The 27,973-nt window shown below is 39.8% G+C and overlaps 1 protein-coding gene across 1 annotated transcript; it reads right to left on the bottom strand.

Moving 5' to 3' along the window:
• Positions 1 to 61: 61 nt before the first annotated feature.
• On the bottom strand, positions 62 to 26,193 carry LOC310648752 (glycerol-3-phosphate dehydrogenase 1-like protein). Its single transcript, XM_083376777.1, has 8 exons — positions 25,971 to 26,193; positions 15,543 to 15,720; positions 13,398 to 13,538; positions 11,203 to 11,341; positions 9,951 to 10,063; positions 7,481 to 7,714; positions 2,545 to 2,651; positions 62 to 363 (listed from the first exon to the last, which is right to left on the bottom strand). Exons 1-8 carry the CDS (start codon positions 26,009 to 26,011, stop codon positions 267 to 269), a joined length of 1,050 nt encoding a protein of 349 aa, XP_083232903.1. The 5' UTR covers positions 26,012 to 26,193; the 3' UTR covers positions 62 to 266.
• Between the last annotated feature and the right edge of the window lie 1,780 nt (positions 26,194 to 27,973).

The raw sequence follows: 27,973 nt of genomic DNA, 5'->3' as shown, positions 1-27,973 counted from the left end.
AATTGTAAGCCGCCCTGAGTCTTCGGAGAAGGGCGGGATATAAATGGGATAAAAAAAAAGGCATACAGAGTAATTTCCCTTAAGACCACAATGAAGTTAATACCAGGGGCTTTTTTGCTTGTTTGTTTGCATGTTGCTTGTTTGCTTTAATTCTTCATTATCAAGTTGACAGAACCCTTGCTTGCTTGCTTGCTTGCTTGCTTTTATTCTCCATGTCAGGCTGACAAATCTTGACAGACTATATTGGTGGGTTGCAGTATGGGATCTTACATGTGTTCCGGATGCTTTTGCAGGCAAGTGATGAACTCTTTGACTGACTTTCCTTGGTAGCAGATTAGGTAGATATTTACAAATAGTGGAAACCTAGGAGAAATGCAGTTGAAGTAAATCTTCGGTCAGTATGTTGTTTTGTACCCTATATAATCATTGATGTGTACGCAAGGATCTGTTTCACTAAGGTAATTTTAACTAGCAATCTTCTTTTAATGAGCATGTTACACTTATTTTTGTAGAACAGCCTTTTCCAAATTTGTGGTCTCTAGTTACTCTGAGCTATAACTCTCATAATCCAACATATCTGGAGGCCACCAGGCACCTGGGTCATTTATCTGTGTCCAGTACACTTTTGAATAAGCGTAGGATAAGTATAAGTTATACTTATAAGTTTCCTGCTTGCTTAACCCATAAATCTGATGAGGGCCTTTGAACATCATAAAAAAAAAAAGAGATAAATGCTTCTTTGTAAAGCAACAGGAACCCAAAGAGAAGCATTATGAGGAAAACAGTACGATGTTTTTTGCTAGCCTAAATGTACAAGACCAAGATCAACTGCTGAGATTAGCTTTGATGCCCTTAGCATTCAGATTTTTTTAATACCCTGGAAGTGGCTGTAATAAAGATTATTTTCACATGTCACAGTCTTGATCTTAAAACCGATAGAGGAACTGGTTTCACAATGAAAACACTAGAGAAAATTGAAATTATAATTGAGGCATTATTAAAGAGCATCACATTTATTATCCATCACTGAATAGCGAAGCCAGATAGTTTTTCTCTCAACCTGCTGTATTAGAATATGACAGATTTAACTATTGGATTTCTGTTATTACTTAGCTCTTAAGCATACAGAATCGTTGCCGTAGATTGCACCTAGGCAGTCCTCCCCTTAGACCAGGGGTCGGCAACCTTGGCTCTTTTATGACTCGCGGACTTCAACTCCCAGAATTCCTGAGCCAGCTATGCTGGCTCAGGAATTCTGGGAGTTGAAGTCCGCGAGTCATAAAAGAGCCAAGGTTGCCTACCCCTGCCTTAGACATTATGAAGCTACCACTTCACTCGTAATGATGGAGAACCAAAAGCCCATCCGTGATTTGGAACTGCTGCTTAATTACTCCTAAAGCAGTATTTCTCAATCTTGGCAACTTTAAAATAGTTTGGACTTTTGACTCCCAGAGTTCTCCTGCTAGAATTCTGGCAATTGAAATCCAGGCATCTTAAAGTTGCCAAGATTGAGAAACACTGCCCTAAAGTGTAGTGTCACCTTAAGAAGAAATACTTATGATCAAAACACTGGGAGCTGCCATAGATGGCTGGATAGGTATTAGTTGCAAGCATGAAAAAAGAATCTATAGAAGGAAGCAGTCAATCCCTGTTTCCCAAGTTATCTATCTAACAATCTAGTTCAAACTAGACTGTTTAGATAGATAATTTGGGAAATTTGTTTGATCTTGCGATTTAGACATCTGCTATTTCATGAATAGATGATAGCAATTTGGTTAGGATTGAAGGGCACAAGTTGTATAAATTAGAAACTGTTTCACAAGTTTTGTTTACAAATTGCTATAGTCAACTGAAAATGTTCACTTAAATGTCCTTCACAATGAATGGCCATCTAAAAAGACTGAAGTCCTAAGTTCCTTTCTGTGGACAAACTCGAATTATCAATTTACCCACGATCGATCATAATATAATCACGTGGAAACGAAAACCAAATTAAAACATTTAGAAATGGTCCATCTTTTGAAAGTAGTTGTTTTATACCACAAGTGTGGAATTAAGTGTTGGAATACAATTTCCCACTACTTAAAAAAGAATGAAAAGTTAGAATGGTGAGAAAAAGTACTTTTTGTGAGTATCTTTGGATATATATATTTTTTTACATGCATGTACAAATATGATCACTGGGTGTATAAATAATTGGACATTCTACAACTAAATAGCTTTACCAATAAGGGTAACAGCAAAAAATGAATTTTATTAGCTTGAGTTGTAGTGTCATTTCACTTGAAATTTTAGATTAATAAGTAATAATAATCATGCCAAAAATAAGGACCAGCATAACTGGTTTGCAAAAGTTCTGACCGCTAGAGAGCAGCAAAGAGAGAAAGAGAGACCTATCTGATTCTCCACTATTATCTAGTGAAAATATTGCTCTGGATTTTTGCAGCCAACAAAAATAAGAAAACCTGCAGGATTATAGTTGAAATGTTCTGAATGACTCATGACTCATGCAGATGTATTTAGTATCTAAAACAAACTACTTACTTGTCAACCATATTCTTCTGCTTCAGGATCTTATAGACTTCAGCCGATGTTTGAGGTCCTTGTAGCTTCTGCCCATTCAACATTTCTTTTTCCAACTGTTCAATTGTCTAAAATAAGCCAAGTATGAATTGCTTGTTTTAGAATGAAAGGAAATGGCATTAAATTTTATATAAACTGATGAACAAATCCGAATGTCTTAAAACTAGCGATGAAATGGCACCCTTGTCCTGCTTTTGAACTTTCCCATATAAAGTAAATACGGTAAGTAGGATTTTGGAGCAATTTCTAAACTTTTGAGCTTAATGGTCACTTCTTTTAAAAAAATTGTGAAATTATTATGATATAATTTAGAGCTAAGCTACATGTGATGCTAAACTTGCATTCACACCTTAACCATTGAATGAACCAACTGGCTGGGTACACCAAATTAATTTACCTTCAGAGACCTACTGTGTCTTCCAACATTGCTCAATCTTCGTTGAAAACAATATAAAGCCCATCTTTCATTTTTGAAATATGGATTCAATGGTAATTGGATGACGCTAGGAGACCCTGTAAGTGAATAGTGGGGAATCTGCTTAGGAGGTGATGCATTCTCCCTGTGGGAATGTGCAATGTGGGGAAGCAGGCTAAATTCAAACTCATAAAGATGAGGGTTTCTTTTTTCAATTACCGGTATAAGGGCTGACTTTTAAGAAATCACAAGACTTTGGAGGCTGATGAAAATCCTAATTTTTTAAGGGGTCAAGCATATTTCTCCTGCACTGCACTTCAGGGAAAGTATGTGTCTGTTTTTCAGGGATGGTTGGATAGGTATCCCATTTATATTTCTGCAAATGTAGGGGGAACTGAAACAGCAAATAACAGAACCGGAAATCAGATCCACCAACCAACACTTGGGACATGTACTTCCACATAATGCACAGCTGGGATTTGGGAGGTGTTTGCATTGGCCTGTCTGTAGCTATGTTACCTATGCTAACCCCTTCACAGTGTAGGTATGCAGCGACTGCTATGGGTAGTCAGCCTGTAGTCTGCATACTATCAGCCCCTTAGGGAACACTCCTCCTGGCAATCTGGCAGCCCCCCACCCTTGTAGTTTTCCAGAAAGCCATTAAAATCAGACCCTGGGATAGAGTGGTGAGAACTTGGGAATAGTTATTGGGACATCCTGGATGACTGAGGCTCTGGAGTTTTTAATACGTCTCTATAGCTTTTATGGTGTTTGTAGTTTTACTGTTTATGAGCTGTCCAGAGTTGTTTTAAGATGCAAATGTTCTAAATAAATTAATTACTTCCTGTTTTCCTTTAGCTGAAAAGGTTCCTGAAGTGACTTTTGATACCATCGACCATGGTATCCTAAGAATAGAATGGAATGGAATGGAATGGAATGGAATGGAATGGAATGGAATGGAATGGAATGGAATGGAATGGAATGGAATAGAATAGAATAGAATAGCATAGCATAGCATAGCATAGAATAGAATAGAATAGAATAGAATAGAATAGAATAGAATAGAATAGAATAGAATAGAATAGAATAGCCTTGGTGGAGCAGTGGGCTAATGCCTTCCTAAGTAACACCAGCTGCCTGCAATTAGTGCAGGTTCGCATCCCACCAGGCTCAAGGTTGACTCAGCCTTCCATCCTTCCGAGGTAGGTAAAATGAGGACCCAGATTGTTGGGGGCAATAAGCTGACTTTGTAATAATGCCGCGGGGGGGGGGGGCGAAAGCCCTAATAAGCAGGCATATACATAGAATGAAGGCTATTGCTAAGCACATTGATTTGTGCTTTAGATTGTAAGCCGCCTTGAGTCTTCGGAGAAGGGCGGGATATAAATGGGAATAGAATAGAATAGAATAGAATAGAATAGAATAGAATAGAATAGAATAGAATAGAATAGAATAGAATAGAATAGAATAGAATAGAATAGAATAGAATAGAATAGAAGAATAGAATAGCTGTATTGTCACTTTAAATGTACGCTAATCAGCATACATTAAAATGAGATTTTGTTGCATACAGCTCTCAGAGAGTAATCACCTCCAATATACACTGCATAAACATGAAAAAATAAAATAAATTACACACACACACACACGCAGCCCAGAGAAACAACACAGTCTAGTTAGGATGTATACATAGGCATGGTGAGAAAAACGAATCATGCGAGTTTACCAAATCTTGAATTTTGGGCTGTCTGTTGGATTTGGAGCTGAGTAGGGCAGTATTGTGCTGGTTCAGCTTTTTTCTCCAAAGCCAGTCCCAATCAGTGTTAATAGGAGGTGAGAGGTGCAGCCCACAGCTATTCTTTTGTGGGGTGCCACAGGGCTCAGTACTGTCTCCACTCCTTGGTAACTTCTACATGAAACAACTGAGTGAAATCATCCGATATCATGGGATGAGATATCATTAGCATGCAGATGACACTCAGCTTTCCATCTCCATCCCTGGTGATCCAAGCAGTGTGGTAGTTGCCCTTTCGCAGTGCCTGGAGGCTGTAAGGATCTGGATGGGGGACAACAGGTTCCAGCTGAATCCTGGTAAGATGGAATGGCTGTGGATTCAAGGGGCCTCAGGATCCAATTATTTCTCACCTTTAATTGTGGATGGGGTTGCACTACCCCCAGAGAGACCTGGTGTGCGACCTGGGGTTTTTTCCTAGACCATGGGTATCAATCTTGATCGTGTCACGTGACATATTGTGACTTTTTTGCCTTTGTGGAGCCTGGGCAGCCATGGCCTGCGTGTGACACATCCGGCCCGCGGGCTGCCAGTTTAACACGCCTGTCCTAGGATCATGACTCCTGCTCGAAGAGCAGGTGACAGTTGTGGTTAGGGAGGCCTTTCTGCAAATTCATGTTGTGCGCCAGTTGAACCTTTATTCAGTTCATAAAGCCTTGCACAAAGTCACTCGTGCCCTGGTCGTCTCTTGATTGGATTACCACAATGTGTTCCGCATGGGCCTACCCTTGAAGAGTATTCAGAAGCTAGAAATGGTACAGATTGCAGCGGCTCACCCAGTTCTGGAAGCACCTAGGGTGGCACATATGTAGTATCTGTACCATTTCTAGCTTCTGAATACTCTTCAAGGGTAGGCCCATGCGGAACTGTTGGGCAAGTGCACTGGTTACCAGTTTTCTTCCAAATCCAATTCAAGGTGTTTATTATTATCTCTAAAGCCCTATACGACATGGGTCCTAGTCATATGACATGGGTCCTTCTGAGGAGTCATCTCACTCCAGTGGGACTAGCCCATCCCATTACCTCCAGCGGAAGGGGTCTTCTAAGGAATTCTGGATGGTGGGGTCAAGGGAGCTGAGCTTTTTTCACTGTGGCCCCAACCTTATGGAACACTCTATCAATGGAGGTGAGAACTGGTTGCACACCCTTTTGGCCTTCTAATGTAGGAGATAAGACAGCCCAAGGGTGAGATCAAATGCATCATCAGTCTGGAATCCTTACATACACACACCCCAAAAAAAGACCTAAGTCTAACCCTCCTTGAAGTCCATTGACTTTCATCTGCCACCAATTTACTTTGACCATTAGCAGATCAGATTCTTGTATAGGCTGCATGGAATAAACTCGCAGTGCTTTTGAACTCTGTCCCGACTCCTAGTTGCTTGTGCCTGACATCTAGAAGGGTATCAAAATTTGGTTTTGCTGGTTGGCTTGCGGCCCCGAGGGAGGCACTCCACCACTTGAGATGGTTGACAGGGTAAGAAGATCTCGTCCCGGTACAATCTGTCTCCTTGGTTCTAGTTTTTATATACTTTTTAAACATTTTAAATTATTTTTATATTTATCTTTCTTACCTTTGTCAGCCATTCAGAGTCGCCTTATAGGAGAGATGGGTGGCATATGATTAATTAATAAATCACAGCTGCTAGGATTTTGTATATGATGCTAAGTCATTAACCAGGCTTTTAGAAACAACATTGGCGGGAGCACAATATGCTCAACTGCTTTCAGTAACATAATGTAATATGTAAAGGTAGTCATTAAATATAATGGAGGGACTCATACAGCAGTTAGCAGTTTTTATAATTCTTAGGAAAAAAAGCTGTAACAACAAAAGCCATCCCATCAGATATGATTCCAATGTACAGGTAGTCCTCAACTTACAATAGTTCATTTAATGACTGTTCAAAGTTACACTGGCACTGAAAAAAGTGACTTATGCGATTTTTCATAGTTATGACCTTTGCAGCATTCCCCATGATCATGTAGTCAAAATTCAGATGCTTGGCAACTGGTTCATATTTATGACTGTTGCTGTGCCCCAAGGTCAAGTGATCCCCTTTTGTGACCTTCTGACAAGCAAAGTCAATGGGGAAGCCAGATTCACTTAACAACTGAGGCAAAAAAGGTCGCGAAATGGGGCAAAACTCACTTAACAAATGTCTCATTTAACAACAGAAATTTTGGGCTCAGTTGTGGTCATACGTCGAGGACTACCTGTAGTTGAAAACGTCTTTAAAATTCAGGGAAATAGTCAGAGATATATCTACCTTGAAAGTAGCTCATGTTGAACAGTCGAACAACAGGACCACAGGAAATGGTCATAAATTTATGAGGTCATGAAATGCTTCATGATCATTTTATGACATGTTTTATAAAATTCACCAAATGTCAATTCTGTAGGAGTCGTGGGTCCCAGGTTTTGGATGCTTTCTGTAAGTTAGCCCACTTGAGGTACCATGGTTGAAAATGTTTTGTCCTACCATTTTGTCCAGACATGTGTATATATACACAGGATATTAACAGACATGTCAAATCAAGCTCAAAACCACATTGACCCTTCCCCCATCAGCTAGCAGCATCTTTGGCTACTTCCCATAAATTGTTCTCTACTAGAGAACTGTGTAATTTTATCTTAAAAATGCAGCCAACTTCTCTTCCTCATGCAGTATAGCAAAACATGCCCTTACTTTTCCACCGTGTGCAAACGCTTCAGCCACCTTCCTGTTACGTCCCCCATAGCATGTGGTAATCAGATCTGCAACCCCACAGCTTTCCAGAAATGTATTTATCGAGACCGTGCCCTTGCAGAAGATTTTAGCGAAGGCAATCATTTCCATCAGGCCTAGGCGAATCACAGCTGCCTTGGTATTGTCCCCAAAGCTCAGCCCATCACAGAAACCAGCTCCAACAGCCACAATGTTCTAACATCCAGTGGAAAAAGGAAAAAAACAAGTCAACAGTTAAAGACATGAAATAATACTGGGTTCTAATAACTGAAAGCAAACTCCACTCCTTACTAGCACTGATGACGTTACCTAGTTGCGTAATGGAACGTCTGCAAGAAAACAACCAAGCTCAGGAAGTACCAAGGACCCCTCAGATGTTGGGTCTCCCCACACACAAAACGCATAACTATCACTTTGATGCCCACCAAGCTGCCAGGCTAGTCCAAATGTTAATTACGGTTTATAGCTTAATACATACAAACCCAGCTAGCAAAAACTAACTGAAACTATGGCTGAACATACTACAGCTTAAACTGTTCTACTTAGTGTAATTAGTGCTAAAAATGTATGGTTCAGCTGTAGTAATAATTCTGTTTCAGAAGGTTAGGACAAAAAGGAAAACATAAAAATAGTGGATTTTTTTGGAAAAATAATAAAGAACTATTTTAAAAAACAATGCTTAAGATTGGCAATAAATTTGTAGTCAGCAAAATAAATCAGATTATCTGATACAGGATTATTTATTCATATATATATATATATATATATATATATATATATATATATATATATATATATATATATAATCTTTGGTCATTCGGGTTTTTTCCCACGTAGAATTGAAGGTATAAGAGCAACGTTTCGACGAAATCTCATCCGTCATCCTCAGGCTGGTGGCTTCAGCTTCGTTCTTCTGGGAGAAGTGTGTGGTAGTATATATTCCTGTATCAACTACTGGCATTGCCAGTTTAGAACCATTCTCTATATAAAAGATATCTACCAGACAATGTAAATTGATTTGCTGACCTCCAGTTCTGTTCAACTACAACTTCCATAATTCCTAGTCCACATGGCCCAGATCAACATCCAGAGGAAAAGAAAATATGTATTTATTGAAAAAAACATTGGCATAGAAAAATTTGGCCAATATTACAGATCAATAATCTGATTTGTTTTTCTGCTTTGGCCTTAATTGAAAAATATAATGGGATAAAAATAATAGATTATTCCGAGGTGCCACCTTCAGTGCACTTCAGTTTGAATTTGAATTATAGGTAGTCCTTGACTTACAACCATTTGTATAGTGACTGTTTGAAGTTACAACAGCACTGAAAAATGTGACATGAACACTTTTCACTCTTACGACCACTGCAGCATCCCTTGTGGTCCAGTGATCAAAATTCAGCTGCTTGACAACTGACTTGTATTTGTGACGGTTGCAGTGTCCCGGGGTCATATGATCATCTTTTGTGACCTTCTGACAAAGTCAAAGGGTAAGCCAAACTCACTTAACAACTGTGTTACTAACTTAACAACTGCAGTGATTCACTTAACTGTGGCAAGGAAGGTCATAAAATGGGGCAAAATTCACCTAACAACCGTCTTGCTTAGCAATCAAAATTCTGGGCTCAGTAGAGGTTGTAAGTCAAGGACTGCTTGCTTTTCAGGATTGAATTTATTATGTATTCTCAAATTGATCTAAACATGCCCAAGATAAGTTTCACTTGGAGAGAAAACTATACTAATAATAGACAACTTTGGCCTCTGCTTCACCTTTCTTAGCCAGAACTAAGGGATTAAGATGCTAAAGCAGAATATCATGAAAAATTATCCTTATTTTTTTAAAAAAGAAAGCATGCAGTTTTGATACCCAATTAGTAACTATAGCTGAACATTTTTCATTAATATTAGAGCTACAGCCGAGACAGACCACATAGGTGTATTTAATTAATCTCTAACTTAGAATGTAAAGATATATTGTTTCTATTTACTGTTTATACACTCAATTAAAAATCAGTATGTAAAGCTTTTATTTTAACAACTAAGCAGAAAACCCAGTCTGCAGACCTGCATTTGGCCTAACTATGGTAGGATTCACACAAACACTAAAATGTGATCACTTTCTTTATAGGTCTGAGTTATATGAAGCCAATGAGGTAGGTAAATCATGCCTGATGGTTTAGTGCAGGCATGTCAAACACACGACGTCACGTGACGTCGCGTGACGTATCACGACTTTTTCCCCATTGCCGGCAATGGGGTGGGCGCAGTTTCAGGACGACGCATCCAGCCCATGGGCCAGCAGTTTGACATGCCTGGTTTAGTGTGTAGTATACTTCTCGCTTGTTGAATATTATTTGGTAAATTACACTTAAGCATAGTTTAGCTTAGTAGATCGTAGGAACACAACTACTTCCTTGGAATAACAAACCTTTAAGGCCCCACAGAGCTCCACGGTGTCACAGTCATCTACCACAGTAATTCTGAAATTTGGAGTTTGCATTAATTCTTTGAAGATCTTCCCATTTTTAGCATTTTTAGAACCTAAGAAAAGAAGCACAGGTGTTAGGATTTTAACTGACAACAGAAAAAAGTATTTGACCTGATAGAATTATTTCCTGTATCATTTGTCTTTTAAATGCACATTTGCATCAAAAAATATGCAGAAAACATTTGAAACAGACAATTTTCCTGTAAAAATTAACTATCAAATGAAAAATATTCCAAGTTGGTAAAACGACAGTAAAATAAGTATGAAACAGAAATAGACTTTCTTAGAAAAAAAAAGCACAATTATATTATATTATATTCTTAATGGTAAAATGGCCCAAAGTCAATTGAACTGTGGTGAGATATTAATATAAAAATAATTATGCCATGGGATTTTTTTTTCTTTTAATACCAGCCCCTGAATGAATACAGAAGAGTTGTGTGGTGTCTTATGGCAGCACCTGGGGGAAGGTGGAGTGGGGGGTGGATATATTTACTGAAACTATCATAGTGGGAACACAAGAGGACTAGACTTCCTACAGGATTAGCTTCCTGCATTTGCTTAAAGGAAAAAAGAACTTCAACTTGACTCTAGAAGAAAATTTTAAAAAATGGCTAGTTTTTACAGGAATTGCTGTATGGTGGGAGATCAAGATTAAAACTAATTTAGTGTGCCACTGCAAACACAGGGATGATGAGAAAAATCTGGATCTGCAGTATGGACTAGCTGCATCCCTACAATACACTGACTGGCTTCATAAACAAGCTATTCAGTTTGTGATTCAGTGACTCCTGTTGTCTGTGAAAAATGGGCTGAATAAACTAAAATTAAGCAAACCACAGTTAATTTAAGAGTGCCGGATATTACTCAGGACTATTCAGCCATGAATTTTACCAGGTGACATTGACTAATTACTGCCTCCCAGCAGGCTGTGGGGTGGATAAAGAGTAGGAAGGCACCACATCCACCACCTTCAGCTTACTGAACAAAAATCAGGATGTGAATTTAAAAGATGGATGAGCGGGTGTAAGTAATGCTGCAAAGAATAAGAAGACGTGAAGCCTTGGATGATAAAAATCTACAACTATTATCCAAGATACGATTGGATATAAAAAGAAGCTGGCTGACTCCTTCTGTTCACTGCAGATTTATTTCCCTAGCAAGACAGAGCAATAATTTATGAGTCAATTACCAATGGTAGTTTCACAGAACATTTCATTTGCCACTTCATTGGCAATGTTGGCACCCATGAGCACGCTCATATCTATCTTCAGTTTCTCTCGGATGATGTCCGTGATGAGTTTCAGTCCTTCAGGGCCTTCGTCTATACCCTACTTAACAGAAAAAAGAGGGATCAAAGCAAAGCAAAGCCACGCTGAACTGCATTGCAATAGATGAGTTTATGGAACCGGTTGTTTTCTATGAAAATTGGGCCAATGAAGACATGGAGATGCCCTTTTTGCCGGAGAACCCATGTTGCAACAGGTAGGCTTTTTCTTCCTTCCTCCACGGAGCTTTCAGTTAGCGTGACATTTCAGTTTCATTTAAAATAAGAAGTTAAGCTTCTCTTAGGGTAAATCGTAAAAGATGGCCAATCCATTCAAGCCATAGCATCTTCGTTTCTAGGGCTTGGGGCCATAATTTGTTGTAGCAATGCAGCACTCGTTTGCATCGGACGCAAGGATGCAAAATCCAGTCGAGTCCAATCCTTTATCTGCTTATATCTAATGGACAGAGTCCTGCCAAACTAAAGCTATAACTCTCAACCCTGAGAGACATCCTGAGAGATTCTAGGATGTGGCTATCCTGAACTTCTTCCTCCCTCTCCATCCAGCTTGGCACGGCACAGTCTCTTAATTTGTGCTTTTCTGTGGAATAATGGTGCAGGGGTTAAAGTGCAGTAATGCAGGTAAACTCTGCCCACAGCCTGGAGTTCAATCCTGACGGGGCCCAAGGTTGACTCAGCCTTCCCTCTTTCCGAGGTCGGTAAAATAAGGACCCAGGTTGTCTGTGGAGATCCTCACTCACCCAGGTCATGGTTGTCTCAATGGTGCTTTTTCAAGAAGCAACTGGGCTTTCTTGTTTTCCTTTGATGGCATTTCGCTTCCCCTCCAGGAAGCTTGGATGAGAGCTGAAGAAGCTTCTCGGATGAGTAGCGAAACGTCTTCAAAGAAAAACAAGAAAGTCCAGTTGCCTCTTGAAAAAGCACCATTGGGAGGACACAGATTGTTGGGGGAAATCTGCAAATAATGCTGACATCGTAAACTGCCCTGAGAGTGCTGTAAACCTCCTAATTCTGTTCAGAGTGAAATATTCCATTTAGCTGTAACCAGGGCTTTTTTCCTCATAGAACGCTCAGAACGGAGTTCCGGCACCTTTTTTGGATGGAACCTTGTAGGGTAGGCAAGGTGGGTTGTATGACATGTGTGAGTTCCGGCACCTTTTTCTTTTACAAAAAAAGCACTGGCTGTAACTAATTAATCAGACCTCGTATGTCAACCAATACCAGCATGGTATTGCTGTATATGCTGCTAATTTAATTGTATTAGCATCATTATAGTTTCTTGAAGTAGGTGAAAGGTCTTCACAAGAACAGAAATGGTACATATACATTGAGTAAGCCCGAGGAAGGAGAAGTGACCTTTGGCCAAGAACTGTGTGATCTGCTGCCTGACTCACCAATCAGGTTTTTTTTTTAAAAAAAAATCTTAATGTTTAAACCAGCCTGGATAGCTCACTTGAAGCCAATTGTTACTTTAATTCTGATATGTATACGAACTGATCTTCTATAGGTCAGCACTCAAGAAACAAAGTAGTTGTCTATACATTTATGGTTCTGTAAAGCCACGACTGAGTTTTAAAATGAGTAAAAGTATGGTATTTTCCTTTCTTAAAAGTGTTCCTCTACAGTGAGGCATAACAATGCTTTTTTTAAAAAAAAAAAGTTATACAGAATGCCAAATCCTTTACTAAACATGAATTAATTTCACACATGAAGGCAGAATGTAGTTTTTCTGTTTTCTGGATTAGAATAGAATATGAACTCAGCCACTGTGATTTTTAAAGTGTGATTTATATTTTGCATAAACCATAAGCTCAGCTAACTCTGACTTGTTCCAGAAACAATGGTTACAAAAACTATGGCTTAATGCAGTGTGTAAACTGAGCAATATTTCATGCACTTGCATCAGTTATTTTTCAAATGGGAATGGGTATTTAACTGTTTATTTTTTTAATCACTGTATACTCCAGCTTTCTCCCAGAAGTAGCATTTAAGGGGGTTAGCAATAAAATAACAAAATTATACTGATATTTTAAAATGTACTTCAAATAAAGACCATTATTAAAATATCTTTCCCTCTTAAAGAAGAAAACGCCATTCCTTACCTTGATGAGTGAAATCCCAATTGCTCCTGCTTTTACATGACCAGTAAGTTGCTCGCAAATTTTGGGAATAAACTGATGAGGTACAACAAATATTAAAATATCAGCGTCCTCTGCTGCTTCTGCTACTTCTGGTACTGCAACCTGAGGGGAAAACAGGTTACTGCATTCTCCTACCGAATACTGAAGGAGAAAAGCACTGCGGGAGATGTTTACCACAACCAAACAATCAGGTGCAGAAAACATATAGCAAGCCATAAATATTTGTTTGCCAACAGTATGCACAAAAATGAAAAATGCAGACAGCTGGAAGATATGCTTGGCAGAATCTAAACATAACACCAACTTATTGGATGTTTAGCCCTTTATTGGATGTTTGTATATGGGTGTTTGTTCACATAACACCAGTGTTTCCTACTGTTCCAATTGCAACAGGTGAGTCAGGTTCCTTAACAAAACAAGAGGCTTGGACCACATAGTAATTTATCTAAGAACATTCCATACGGAATTCTATTTTTGCCACAAAGAAGGAAGGGCTTCTCTCACAGTTAATTCAGAGAGAAAAACTGCAGAGCTTTATATTGACAATACAGGTAGTCCTCGACTTACAGCAGTTCATTTAGTGACTGTTTGAAGTTACAATGGCACTGGAAAAAGTGACTTAGGACCGTTTTTCACAGTTGCAAACAGTGCAGCATCCCCAGGGTCATGTGATCAAAATTTGGATGCTTGACAACTGGTTCATATGTATGAGAGTGGCAGTTTCTTGGGGTCATGTGATCCCCTTTTGTGACCTTCTGACAAGCAAAGTCAACGGAGAAGCCAGATTCACTTATAACAATGGTGTTACTAACTTAACAACTGCAGGGATTCACTTAGCAACATACATTTTGGGCTCAGTTGTGGTCATAAGTCAAGGTCTACCTGTACAAAATTCTTTAGGGACAGGCAGAGTTAAATCTCACCAAAGAAAATGGCCTGAGACACCTCGGTGTATTGTTCTGTTAATGTCAGTGGGATTTGCAACAAAGTGAGAGGAAGGCAGGCAGGCCCTTTATAGTTCTGGTGGGCCAGTATGTGTGTGTGTGTGTGTGTGTGTGATGGCGCTTTATTTTGGTTCTTTCTTGCCAGCAGAAAACAAGCCTGTTTTTCAACCAGTAATTGCCAACTCCTCCATTTTGGGCACCAAAATGGTGAGTCCAGTTATTGATGTGTTTCATTCCACTTTTGGAATTAGAAGTGAAGGGTTTTTTGTTTTGTTTTTTTATCTCGCACTTCCATCATTTCTTTTCTGAATGTTAATTTTCATATGTACAGGTAGTCCTTGACTTAAGACCACAATTGGACCAGTATTTCCATTGTTAAACAAGGGAATTGCTAAGTGAGTTGCACCTAATTTTATGACTTTTGCCATGGTTGTTAAGTGAATCATTACAGTTGTTAAGCGTGTCACATAGTTGTTAAGCAAATCCAGCTTCCCCCGCTGACTTTGCTTGTTGGAAGCCAGCTGGGAAGGTCACAAATGGCAATTGTGTGGTCCTGGGACAAGGTGACCATCACAAATATATGCCAATTGCCAAGATCCCAATTTTTCATCATGTGACCGTGGGAATACTCAGGGATTGTAAGTACAAGGACCAAATCATAAGTGACTTTTTCCAGTGCTGCTGTAACTTCAAATGGCCATTAAACAAATGGCTGTGAGTAGAAAATTACCTTCATCATGGTGGTGTTTTTGGTTTTAATATACACTGCTTAGAGTCACTGTTGTGCGATAGCTATATACTGTAGTGTAAATTGTTTAAAATAATGAAATAAGATAAAGTAACATGCTGAGAAGAGATCAGATGCATGGTGCTGCTGTTGAATGTACATTATGAGAACAATGAATAATTAAAGTACTATTTTATTTTATTTTTATGGCACAATCTGCTTGGAATTTTTTTAAAAAATTCTGGCCATAAACTTAAGTCAATTGGGCCCACTGGCAACATCTCATCTATATCCTTTATATTTCAGCGTCACATTATGAATTTGGGAGCTGTAATTTGTTTTCATCTAAGTTACTTATTTGTTCTAATTTCTTTGAACTTAATTGGAATATAATTTAAAACTGAAAGCATTCTGGTATGTTTTGCTATCACTTACCACATTTGTAGGTATTTTATGCCCTGGGAGATATTTTACATTTTCATGATCTTGGTTAATGATTTCAGTGAGTTTTCGACCATTAATTAGTTCTTCAAATACCCACATCTTAACAACAGGTTCAAACTGATTGGAGCTTTTCGTATTTTGGCCTACGATTTTTGCAATGGCAGATCCCCTTAAAAAGAAAATCAAAGAGAAAAATGTGAAATTGCAACTATTTATACAATCATTCAATTAACTTACAAGTTAATTGATTGTATTAAATAAAAAAGTGTATATAGTCAACTCTACCAACAATATGATGTACTTTCAAAATAAGGAAGGAAGGAAGGAAGGAAGGAAGGAAGGAAGGAAGGAAAGAGAGAAGAAAGAAAGAAAGAAAGAAAGAAAGAAAGAAAGAAAGAAAGAAAGAAAGAAAGAAAGAAAGAAAGAAAGAAAGAAAGAAAGAAAGAAAAGACTTAGAAACTACTTTGGAATGTTTGAATTTCAATTTTTGCATTGATCAGGAGTTGCATTCTATGACCTTGGTGGCTCCCTCTAACTTTAGGACTCTAGGACACCTTATTATTACTCAGTTCTTATGAATATAGAATCACTTTGCATAATTAAATGGGCAGCAGAGCAATTTAATAAAGAAAGAAAGAAAGAAAGAATTATGAAGGAGACCCAAGCTTATATTCATTAACCTTTTCTATAAAGCATCCATACTATAGACTATAACAATTATGTTTGTCCAGTTTGATGAATAGCATTAAGGTGAACTTGGTTACAGTGGTGATGAGTCCACTGTAAATCAGGGCTTTTCAACCAGTGGTACGGGTACCACCTGTGGTACATTGGTACCTGGCAGGTGGTACACGACCATCCTAGAAAAGTGGTAGCGGGCGAAGGGAATGAGCTGAATTGGTGGCAGCACCGCACAAGCCTAAGCGAGAGATGGCTAGAGCTAGGCAACTGATGGTACTCGGATGTTGCCATATCCTAAAAGTGGTACAATGGGTGAAAAGGTTGAAAAGCCCTGCTGTAAAAGACCAAATTAGGGAGAGAGCATCATAGGGAAATAAAATGATGCCCCAAAATTAATCAATCACTTGGCCAGTTGAGTTGCACCTCATTTTCCATTCCTCATGTCTGCTGTACTATAATAGATCATATCTAGCTAGAATCACTAGGAGCTGAGCAAAACTAGAAGGAGATTTTACATGATCTATTCAATAACTTTCAGGTGAATTAATATTCACATGCTTTACAGGTGCATATGTAAAAAAAGGAAAAAAAACAATAGCAATTGATGGAATTCCCATAAATTAGGTAGAAGCTGTCACTTTTTGCTATGTACAAAGCTTAACAAAATAAAGCTTTTAGCAAAAAAATCTATTGCAAAAAGCTGAGAAGAATGGTGAAAATAATTGCTGTTGCAGAAAGGTAATACTGTACCCATCTTACATGTCTTTAAAACTGTTTTTGTCATAAAAGAGTTTGTTTTAGATAGATAGATAGATAGATAGATAGATAGATAGATAGATAGATAGATAGATAGATAGATAGAGAGACAGACAGACAGACAGACAGACAGACAGACAGACAGACAGACAGACAGATAGATATTGGTGTATTTTATGTGTTTAATACATTAAGGGGGCAGATAGGAAGAATTCAGGACAAATAGTGCAAATCTCAGCTAAGGAAAGGAAAGTTTATCAGAATTAAATCTCTTTCTTTATGGCTCTTTCTTCTGTCTCTCAGCCAGATTGAGCAATGTAACCAGAGTTTGCTTCATAAATGAGGAAGAGTATAAATATTCGTTAATTAGTTATTACCTCCCACTTGAACTTTGTAATATATATGATAACTTGCTCTATCTCTTAAAACAAGGCACACAACTCAGTTGAACTCAGGAGCAAATCCAAGCTCCGGCCTCATCTTCTGATCTAGATAACCTTGAGGAGGAGGAGGAGGAGAAGGAGGAGGAGGAGGAGGAGGAGGAGGAGGAGGAGGAGGAGGAGGACTTATTGAACGCATGATCTCACTCCCTAGGTTGAATTCTGCTCAAACAGAGGAGATGCTCTGAACAAATAGATTGGCCCATATATTGTCTTTTTCAAGAAAAAAAAAGATGGAATGAACAAAACACCAAGAGGAATAGTTGGTGCCCAGCCTCATTTGTGCCTATAAGGGGAAGAGAGTGTGAGTGGAATAGAGGCACTCCAGCTGCAACAATCTTGATTAGGAATCTTCAAACTAGGCAACTTTAAGACTTGTGGACTTCAACTCCCAGAATTCCCCAGCCAGCATAGCTGGCTGAGGAATTCTGGGAATTGAAGTCCACAAGTCTTAAAGTTGCCAAGTTGACCCTTGGTCTTGAAAAAGGACAAAAGTTTTGAGGAATGGAGACAACCTTTCTTGTAGCCCCTGAGGCCAGGTACTTCAACAATAAAATAGATTACACTGAAAGATTTAGGGACCCCACTCTCAATATCAAATCTTTTATCATGGAATTCAGATTCTACAATGTTTATATTATAGAACTGATTTGTTTATAAGCTTAGCCTATACATGGTTCCTCAGTAGGATTCAGGAGACTAGAGGTCAGCTTGAAGACAATATATGGGTAATAGCTATAAATTTAAGACACCCTTTAAAGTTATACACAGACAGCTAAAACATAATAGATATTTAATGAATAGCCAGAGTAATAAATTAGGCAGCCATGTGCAAAACAAAAAAAATTCAAAAAAATATAGCAGACTGATTATATTGAAAAAAGAAATCTAAATGCTGTTTGGATGTGGCGCCTTTGTGGTTGTATGTGGAGGGCGACCTGTGTACCCTTACAACAATAAAATTGTATTCCTGGAATCCTTGCTATGCCTATTTCTTGACCTGATCTGCCTCAAAGGGTTGACCCGCTGATTTTTTAACATTAAAAACAACAACAAAAGTCCCAGCCAAAATGCCAAATGAAGCCATCAATCCAAAAAGGGTTGAGGACTTCTGTTTAAGTCTTTCCCTGGTCTTGGAAACCAGTCTGAATTTTAGGTTGCCTGATGAACTTGAATTTTTTTTGGCTGACTTTGCAACAGACATAAAAGAAACATAAAGCTTGTTCTCCTCGATCAATCAATAACTATTGGTGATAGAACTCTCCACATTCAAAAGGTAGCAGAGCATCTTCAATTAACTGGATTTTGGAAGAAAACACATGATTTCTGCTTATTAGTATTATAATCTGGTGATGAAATGTTCAGGCTATTTATACCTTAAGGGCTAAGAAACGGATTATTCTTATATTCACTTCTTGGAATGCCTTAACTGAGCCATGGAAGAACACTGGATAACAGTCACACAAAACATTTGATAGGTGTATTATGTTATCAGATGCACGTACCAAAGGGACGAACTTTGTACTGCAATAATGCAACCCCAAAATTTGTCATTTTGATTACAAGTTCCAATCTGCAAATGCTTTTTGCCAAACAAATTACAGCGGAAGAAATGCCATGTAAGCTATTTTTTTGTTCCTGGAGAAAATATGAGACTCACATAACTCTAATAAATAACAGCCTGAGACAGAGATGGGGAAGGATTTTCAACTTGCGGAGTTTAAACATATCCTTTGAGGGTGTTTTTTTTTAAGCTATCCAAAGTGGATCCTTTTTTTTAATGCACTTTTAGAATAAAAGTTCCACCTAGACTAAGATTTAATAGATGTGATTTCTTTAAATACTATATATTTTTCTTTATATCATCTTTGATGCAAACACTTCAATATTTATTTGTTAGTTACTTAAGTAGTAGACACAGGCAGAACTGCTTGAAAAAGTGCGAGCGACAAATAAAAAAGTAGAGGAAGCCACAACAAAAAACCTTCTTTTGATTTCATAAAGTGTATTTAAATACATTGCAATGTATGGCAGTGAAAGTTGGACCATAAAAAAGGCTGAGCGCCAAAGAATCGAGGCCTTTGAACTATGGTGCTGGAGAAGACTCCTGCGAGTCCCTTGGACTGCAAGGCGATCGAACCGGTCAGTCCTAGAGGAGATCAACCCTGACTGCTCTTTAGAAGGCCAGATCCTAAAGCTAAAACTCAAATACTTTGGCCACCTAATGAGAAGGAAGGACTCACTGGAGAAGAGCCTAATGCTGGGAAAGATTGAGGGCAATAGAAGAAGGGGACGACAGAGAATGAGGTGGCTGGATGGAGTCACTGAAGCAGTAGGCGTGAGCTTAAATGGACTCCAGAAGATGGTAGAGGACAGGAAGGCCTGGAGGAACGTTGTCCATAGGGTCGCAATGGGTCGGATTCAACTTCGCAGCTAACAACAACAACAATTTAAATACATTGAATTAATTGTACTTAATATTCTTGTATTTCCAAAATATTTAATAAGCATCTCTGATGTCATTGCACATCCTAGATTTAGACACAACTCCTGGAGCGGTCCTGTGGCACCTCAGCCAGGACTATCAGGGATGCCATCTGAAAGTTTCCATCATTAAAGTTATGTGAATCTAAGAGTCACTGTTCCCCTTTTCCCCCAGGCTTTTGTGAAAATGAGGATGGGTTGCTTTGATTAATATAAGGGTTGCTAAGCTTGCAGAACATCTGAATAACTTCTTTGAAATTATTTTCAAAGCATTCAAAGGCCAAGAATCTACGTAACTCTTCTCTCATCTAGATGTCCCTTATACATTCCGTTTCTCATCAGCACTTCTTACCACTAGGCACTGATGCCAACAGAAATTTGGCAAGGAAACAGTTCTCTCCCTCCTTCATTTTTCCCCTCTTCAAATTGACACCCTCACTGCTTTACTATATGTGGCTTTAGATCCCCAATGCTGATTTAAATGGATAAGTCTAATCCCATTAGGTTTCATTATGTCCTCCTCTGAGGAGAAACTTCTATACATATGATAATAATGAAAAGGAAATTCAGGAATCTGGAATTGTGGAGGATAGTAATTGAGAATGATGATGCAAAACCAATGAAGGGGGCGGGGGGAAAGCATCTTATAGATGGATGCTTTTCGGTGTTATGCTGAATTTCTGCAACTTGCACAGTTATAATAGAGAAGGAATTAATGAAGTAAGAAATGAATCTCTCCAAGATTGCCAATTTTCTTCTTCATATTTTAACATTGTATTGCATGGAAAAATCATCCTGAATTTCAGGCAATCAGCTCCAATGATTACCAGAGAGAAAGGAAAAAAAATCTGCCTTGATTATTGCTTTCTTCACTGTTCTAAGACAATTCTCCTATTTAAAAGTAAATTATTTAGGGAACAAATTAGTTTTCCCTTCAATTAAATGTAGTATATTTCTTGAGTAAGCAATATCCTGGCATGGCTGTCCACATGGTATTGTCAAAATAATTCAGATGGCAATCACAATATCCTGGAGGAATTCTGACAGTGGGCTTAAAAATAAGTTAAGGCACTATTATGGCTGCCATCTTGACTTTTTAAACTGCATAGGAGGACACCCGTGTTGTTCATAATATATCCCAGGAGTATATCCCTAACCTTTGGCTTTCAAAAGTTAGTCTCCTGATCTATTTCTTTCCAATAGCAAAAACTATTTCTCAACAAAGGCTATTATGTCTCAAACAAAATAAAACTGGGCAATAGGACAGCCAGATTTCAAGGATTTGTTACACAAGCACATTTGTAGTATCATTGTGAAAGCTCTACGGTTTGCAATATGTAAAATTTATGACCTCTTTTTCAAGAAAGTCCAGATTTCTGAGGGGGGAGAACAACTTCCAAAGGAAGCAACATAATTTTCATTGTGTCATTGTTACAATAATCATTTGTTTCTTATTATTTCTTTTGCCATTCCAAAACCAAAGTGAGCTCTCCAATCTCTGGTTTGTCAGGGTGACAAGTGTGATACATATAATTGAAACCACTTTGATACAAAAAGATTGTTGGTCAAAGTCTCTCAGAAATGAGGAGTGTGAACTTACAAAGTTGGAAATGCTGACAGGGCTCATGGGGTGAGCTTCATGAGATCATGTCCTTCTGAGCAGAGGAAATAGAAGGACACCAAGTTTTTGGAACTGAGGAAGAGAAACTAAACTTCAAGCTCTATGCACCAATTTATTATGTCTTGGAATCGGAACCATATTTCTTTAACCAGCAAAATTTATGTTAGAGTGCATAGCTGAGTAATCTTTTCAAAAACGTTGTAAAAAAACAACAACAACCCTGTCTTGCACAAAGACACCTGCACATGTTTCTCAATAGCTGTTCTCTTGTTAAAAAGGTACAATATGCAAAGTTCGTGATCTTTATACAAGATTAGCTATTTCATATTCAGAAACAGTTGCTGGTTGACTCTAGTATTCCTGCTAATTATTTAACCATGAAGCAATGTATAAATATTGGCTATTAAACTCGACATCAGATTCATTTTTAACTAATTCATTATCCCTGATAATAAATTATCAGGCATGATCTTTCCATGCCACATTATTTTTTTCTTTGGGGTGGTGGTGGGGAGACTCAGGAGACCAGGGTTAAAAGCTCCTAGAACAGTTCAATGCAGCTCACAAAACATCCACTTGTTGGTATATTATTACAATCGGCCTGAGTTGATCCACTGTAGGATGAAGAGCCTGCATTGAAGGTTTTGGGCTGCAATCTATTATGCTGGTTCCAGTGCAGTTTAATAGATTGTTAATGACTTCTCAGGTTAGGCTGAGGAAGAGTGACTGGCCCAAAGTCATCAAGCTAGCTTCCATGCTTATTTAGGACTAGTTTCAGGTTGACCCAACTTCATCATTGCACTACCTTGGTTCTTAAGCTTTTATATATTACTGGAAAAGTTCAGATTGTTCCCTAAAGACAAGATAATAAAAGCCACAGAGTTTCATATGCTAATTTTCAAGGGCAAGCCACCAATTTGTGCCTGGATAATGCGATTTGAAAAAAATCTTTTGAAACTGAGTAGCTGATGGCAGTGATACCTGAGCAGACAAAGGAGAGTCTTTAGTAAGGTAAAGGTAAAGGTAAAGGTAAAGGTTCCCCTGCACATGCGTGCTAGTCGTTTCCAACTCTAGGGGCCGGTGCTCATCTCCGTTTCAAAGCTGAAGAGCCAGCGCTTGTCCGAGGACGTCTCCGCGGTCATGTGGCTGGCATGACTAGGCGCCAAAGGGGCACGGAACGCTGTTACCTTCCCACCAGAGTGGTCCCTGTTTTTCTACTTGCATTTTTATGTGCTTTCGAACTGCTAGGTTGACAGAAGCTGGGACAAGTAACAGGCGCTCACTCTGTTATGCGGCACTTGGGATTCGACCCGCCAAACTGCCGATCTTCTGATCGACAAGCTCAGCGTCCTAACCCACTAAGCCACCACATCCCTTGAGTCTTTAGTTCTTTACCAAATTTGGAGGGCTTGGGAGTTTTATTAAAATAGCTTAAGACTATTAGAAATCTAAGGCGCTTATTAATGCATCTTCTTTTAAAAAAAACAAACAAACACCAAAATTGGGTCCCAAGATGATTCAATGGTTTCTGCTGAACAAATCGGCTAGAGACAGTATGTGAATCTATGGCCACAGACCACTCAATGCTGTGCTTAAATGTACAGACACATTTTTAAAAGTACATTCCAGAATTTAGTTTTAGTAGATGACAGCACCTGCTTGGTGCTATATGGACTTGGAAGCGAAGCACAGCTAGGCCTGGCCAATGCTTGGAGATTGTAGGGAAATTGCATCATTGCGTTAATGAAGTTGTTCGACTCAAGGGAGAACTTGTCTTTACTTTCCTAGAATCTAATCACTTCTGCACACCTGAGGATTGTGCAAAGATTCTCAGTAGTTCCCTTCATTGTTACTGATGACCTCAGTGATAAACAGTGTGTTTCTGTCATTCAGGAAACTTCTAAAAATCTTCTAAAATGGATCTTGTCTGCTGTACCAAGGGATTGCCAGCTTTAGAGGTTTCACTGACGGCCTCTTCAGTTTGTACTGAAATCTGCTTCTAAGAGAAAAGACCCAAAGAAGGAAGAAGGAAGCTTTGCAGCTGGTATCACTATTGAGACTGGAAGAACATGGAGCAGGTAAACTGGAGGAAACTGGAATATGCAATCATCAGATCAAGAAATTCTATCAACTGCTGCGCAAAAGCCTTCGGCCACCCGTAATGCATACAGTTCAAGACTGAATAAGTCATTCAAGCAAAACAATGCTTCCTTCAGAATGTGGATTTCTGGGAGAATGGCCAAACTGGATGTCTGGTTAACAAAGCTGTTCTGTTGCATAATAGAAATGTAAAGCTTTAAATAAACTGAACGATGATTAACAGAGACAATTCATGAAACAAGCAGGGTGGGGTACTGAAGAGAAAAATGGATTTGATCAGCATAAACATTATTAGAGTCTCAGCTTGTAAATCAGGTATTATAATCTGAACATATACAATAAGTGTCAACCCAGGGGAGTTTGTTGCCTGGGAGAGAAAAGTGTATAATCAAGTCATTTTAGGACCTGGAATTTGAGCCAACAAGCAGATATCAGAGAAAGGGGCCTCGCTCTGTCTAATGCTAGAACTCCTCTATTATTTTTCTATTAAGATACTAACTTCAAAAGCTCACTTTAAGAATTAACCAGTAAGGTTATAAAGAAATAAATGATATAAATCGTGGCTGACAATAATCCACTTAGCCCCCTCCAAAACAAATCAACCATATCCCTCCTAATCCTTTTTTGAAGTAAGACATACTTCTGGATTCAGAAGCTAGGAAAGCTTGGGCCTGGTTAATATTTAGGAGACTTAGATTATGGATACTAGTATGGTCCATTTTTTTTCTTATTTTATTTCATCCTTGCCTGTCCTTTTTTAAAAAATTGTAAATTAAATTGTAAATTTTCAGTTGCTTGGATTCCCCCCCCATGTATTTCTAGATGAATAGCACTGTTAATCCAAAACAGAACCAATGTTTCCTTCGCCTACATAAATCATGTGGACTGGATTGACTTTTGCAAAAGAAGTTTTATCAAAATGTTGTTATGACTAGACAGCTAAGATTGCATTCCAGTTTCCTCTGGGTTTCTCTTTAAATTATTTAAGAATATATTTGATGTATTATCTGGTATACAATTCCAATCCTTGCAAACACCTTAAGAGGAAATCTAATATTTATCTCTATCTAGTGTCTTTATGTATCATTACCATATATATCATTATACTGAATTTCCAGTTCATTGTGATCTTGTGTCAAATACTTCTTTTTCAGTTTCACTCAATTCATGTGATTATTGAATTTACAAAATTATGAAGAAATGAGAGAAGTCCTTGATTTTTTTTGAAGGAAAAGTGGACACTACTATATATTTTAATGAAATATTCCAAAATAAGTTTAAAAACCCCATGCTGATCACCAGGCTAGAAAGAACATTTATTTCCTGAGTGCCCTGTTTTGAGGAATAGTAGATAAAGGGTATTCAAAGAATAATTTAACTACCAGAAGTCTTGGAATATCTTAAAAAAACAAAACGTGCAGCGGCAGAAGCCTTCATGAACCTCAGTGCGAGTGGGTGAGAATGTGTGAATCCTCAAAATAAAATATTTCGAGTGGCTGCAATTTCTAAGTTAGCTAATACCTGACTCTACTTCCTACATTTCATTTCCCCCTCAGTTCCCTATTTCCTCCTCCCCCCCAAAGACAGGTGTCAGTCATCCTATCCAGGAAAGCAGAGGCCTTAATAAATGTATAACCTAAAATGCCACAAAACACGGGTGATTTTACTACAACAGACCCTCCTTGGACCCCGCAGGAGGCTGTCCAAACGCTACTCCTACGTGGTAACTGGGGGGGTGGCAGTGGCCAGGAGAATTGTAGGGAGGGTGTCGCTATTTTCTCAGCTGTGTAATGATACCAGGGGAGACCGGCGCTGCCTGACGACTGAACGGTCTGACCAAGAACTGGCCGCCTACATAACTTGCGACTCCCTTTATAAAAAAAAAAAAAAAGATACCATCGTCGTTCCCTCCGATCTGCTGACAGGGACGCTGGGATCACTTCTCGCTCTTCGAGAAGGTAAAATGAGGACCCAGATTGTTGGGGGCAATTAAGCTGACTTTGTAATAATGCCGCTTGGGGTGTGTGTGAAAGCCCTAATAAGCAGGCATATACATAGAATGAAAGCTACTACTGCTAAGCTTGTAAGCCGCCCTGAGTCTTCGGAGAAGGGCGGGATATAAATGGGATTAAAATAAAATAAAAATTAAAAATAAAGAGACCAGGGGCGATCCTTCTCCGCCGTGTCCCCCCCCCCCACACACACACCGGAAAACCTCAAGCTGAGCTCCCTGGAAGTGGCAAACGCAGGTGGAGCGGGGGGGGGGTGTTTCTCAACAGGTCTGTCCCCTTGCCCTCCCCCACCCCCCACCCCTTCCCCGGCGTCCGTAATCCTCACCAGTTGCCGGATCCGATAATGCAGACCTTCAGAGGCGGCATGGTGGTGGCGGAGGTGGCTGATGGTCCGCGGTTGGGATCTCTCGGAGAGCCGCGGCTGCACCGGCTCACTCAGCTTCCGAGTCGTGCGCTCCTCCGCCTGGAGCGCCTTGACGGCGGCTTTGACACCCGCCCACCTGGAAGCCGCGCCCGCCGCCTGGTCCCGAGATCCAGCCCGCAAGGGAGGGAAGGCGGCCCTGCGGACCAACGAGAGAAGAGCGGGATCAGAGCGAGGCCCAGCAGGGGCCGAGGCCGGAGAGGAGGAAGGGCGGGCTCGGCCCCCGCTGGCTGCGCGCGTTGGTGTGGATGCGTGGTTGGAGCCAAGCGTTCCCACGGGTGAGATCCCGGAGGGGAAGAGGAGCAGCCGAGTGGGAAAGGAGCAAGAGCGTATAACGGGCAAGGGTCGGGGGTGGCAAATATAAAACGCGACAGAGCTGCTTGTGCCGCCTTTGGAGTTTTGTGCCTGCTGGGGAGAGGTGGCCAGAAGGTAACCCAGCATGTGTGTCCATGATGTTGCCATGACGTCCAAAGAGTCTCTTCCCGTTAGGATGTGGTGGTAGTGGGGGGAGGACTCTCATTGCATCAAGAGAGCCGCAGAAGCGGTTCTTGGCTAGTTAAGGCGCTGCCGCCTTGAGCACGCCCTGGGTAAGGTAGAATGGCCACACACACTCGGGGACACACACACACACACAGAGAGAGAGAGAGAGAGAGAGAGAGAGAGAGAGAGAGAGAGAGAGAGAGAGAGAGAGAGAGGGAGAGGGAGGGAGAGAGAGAGAGAGAGGGAGGGAGAGAGAGGGAGGGAGGGAGAGAGGGAGGGAGGGAGAGAGGGAGGGAGGGAGAGAGAGAGGGGGGGAGGGAGGGAGAGGGAGAGAGAGAGAGGGGGGGAGGGAGGGAGAGGGAGAGAGAGAGAGGGAGGGAGGGAGGGAGAGGGAGAGGGAGGGAGAGAGAGAGAGAGAGAGAGAGAGAGAGAGAGAGAGAGAGAGACTGGCAGAGCAAGAGAACGAACACCTTCCTCACTTTCTCCTCTGCACAACTGTCACTCGTGCCCGTGGGCTGCGGAAGGGGCGAGAAACAGACGGGGCTGTCACTCCTTTCGCGGTCTGCTTTATTAGCCATTGGTTTCATGAAGGTTGGGGACTTACTGCCAGAAGTCCCTGATCTAACTTGGGATGGTGCAGTTATTTACATTGGGAGAACTGGGAGTGGAATTCACTTTTATCAAAGCAATCCTTCTGCTGCGGAAGAATGAAGGTTTAATAACGCTTTTATTGCAGTTTATATATTGCAATTTATATATTTTCATTGCAAAAATGTTTGTTCCAAAGCACGTTGACCATTCCCCAGAAATACCAGATACTTCACCCTCCTTTTCTCCAAGAGTTCAAAATGAAACCCTCAAGTTATCTACTAAGTAACAAACCTCTCAGGAAGATTAGGCTGAGAGAGAGAGGAACTGTCTCAAAGACACCCAATAAGATTGGGTTGATTGCCCCAGTCCTAGTTCAACACCTTAACAATCACATTATACTGAATCATGACAGTAATATCCCAAACTGAAACATGGCAACTATGTTGAATAATTAAAATTTCTACTGTATAGCATTTCAAACCAGGGAAAGAGGAGACCATCCTTCAGTGGGTTCTGTTTTCAGCTTAAATATTCTGAAACTAGATGAAGCATCAGATTTTAAAATAAAGGAAATACCACTTTGAAAACCAAAAGGCAGCGCAAATGTAATCTCAACTATGTGTGCTAATCATTATTTGGATCTTCCGATATACATCTCTGTACACTGAACTTTGGTTCCTCGATTGCTTCTGTGTAGAAAGGCTGCAATGGGATGAGAAACACATTTGCACAACAAATGTGCCACCGGTCAGAGAATGCCGACTGGTGACCCCCAGGGGGAGGGCGTTCTCTGTGGGCGCGCCAGACCTGTGCAACCGTTTACCGGTGGAGCTCCA

Source organism: Vipera ursinii, assembly GCF_947247035.1.
Source record: "Vipera ursinii genome assembly, chromosome: 1".
NCBI classification, from domain to species: Eukaryota; Metazoa; Chordata; class Lepidosauria; order Squamata; family Viperidae; genus Vipera; species Vipera ursinii.
The sequence above is the reverse complement of the archived record's forward strand: the minus strand, read 5'-3'. Positions and strand labels throughout refer to the sequence as shown.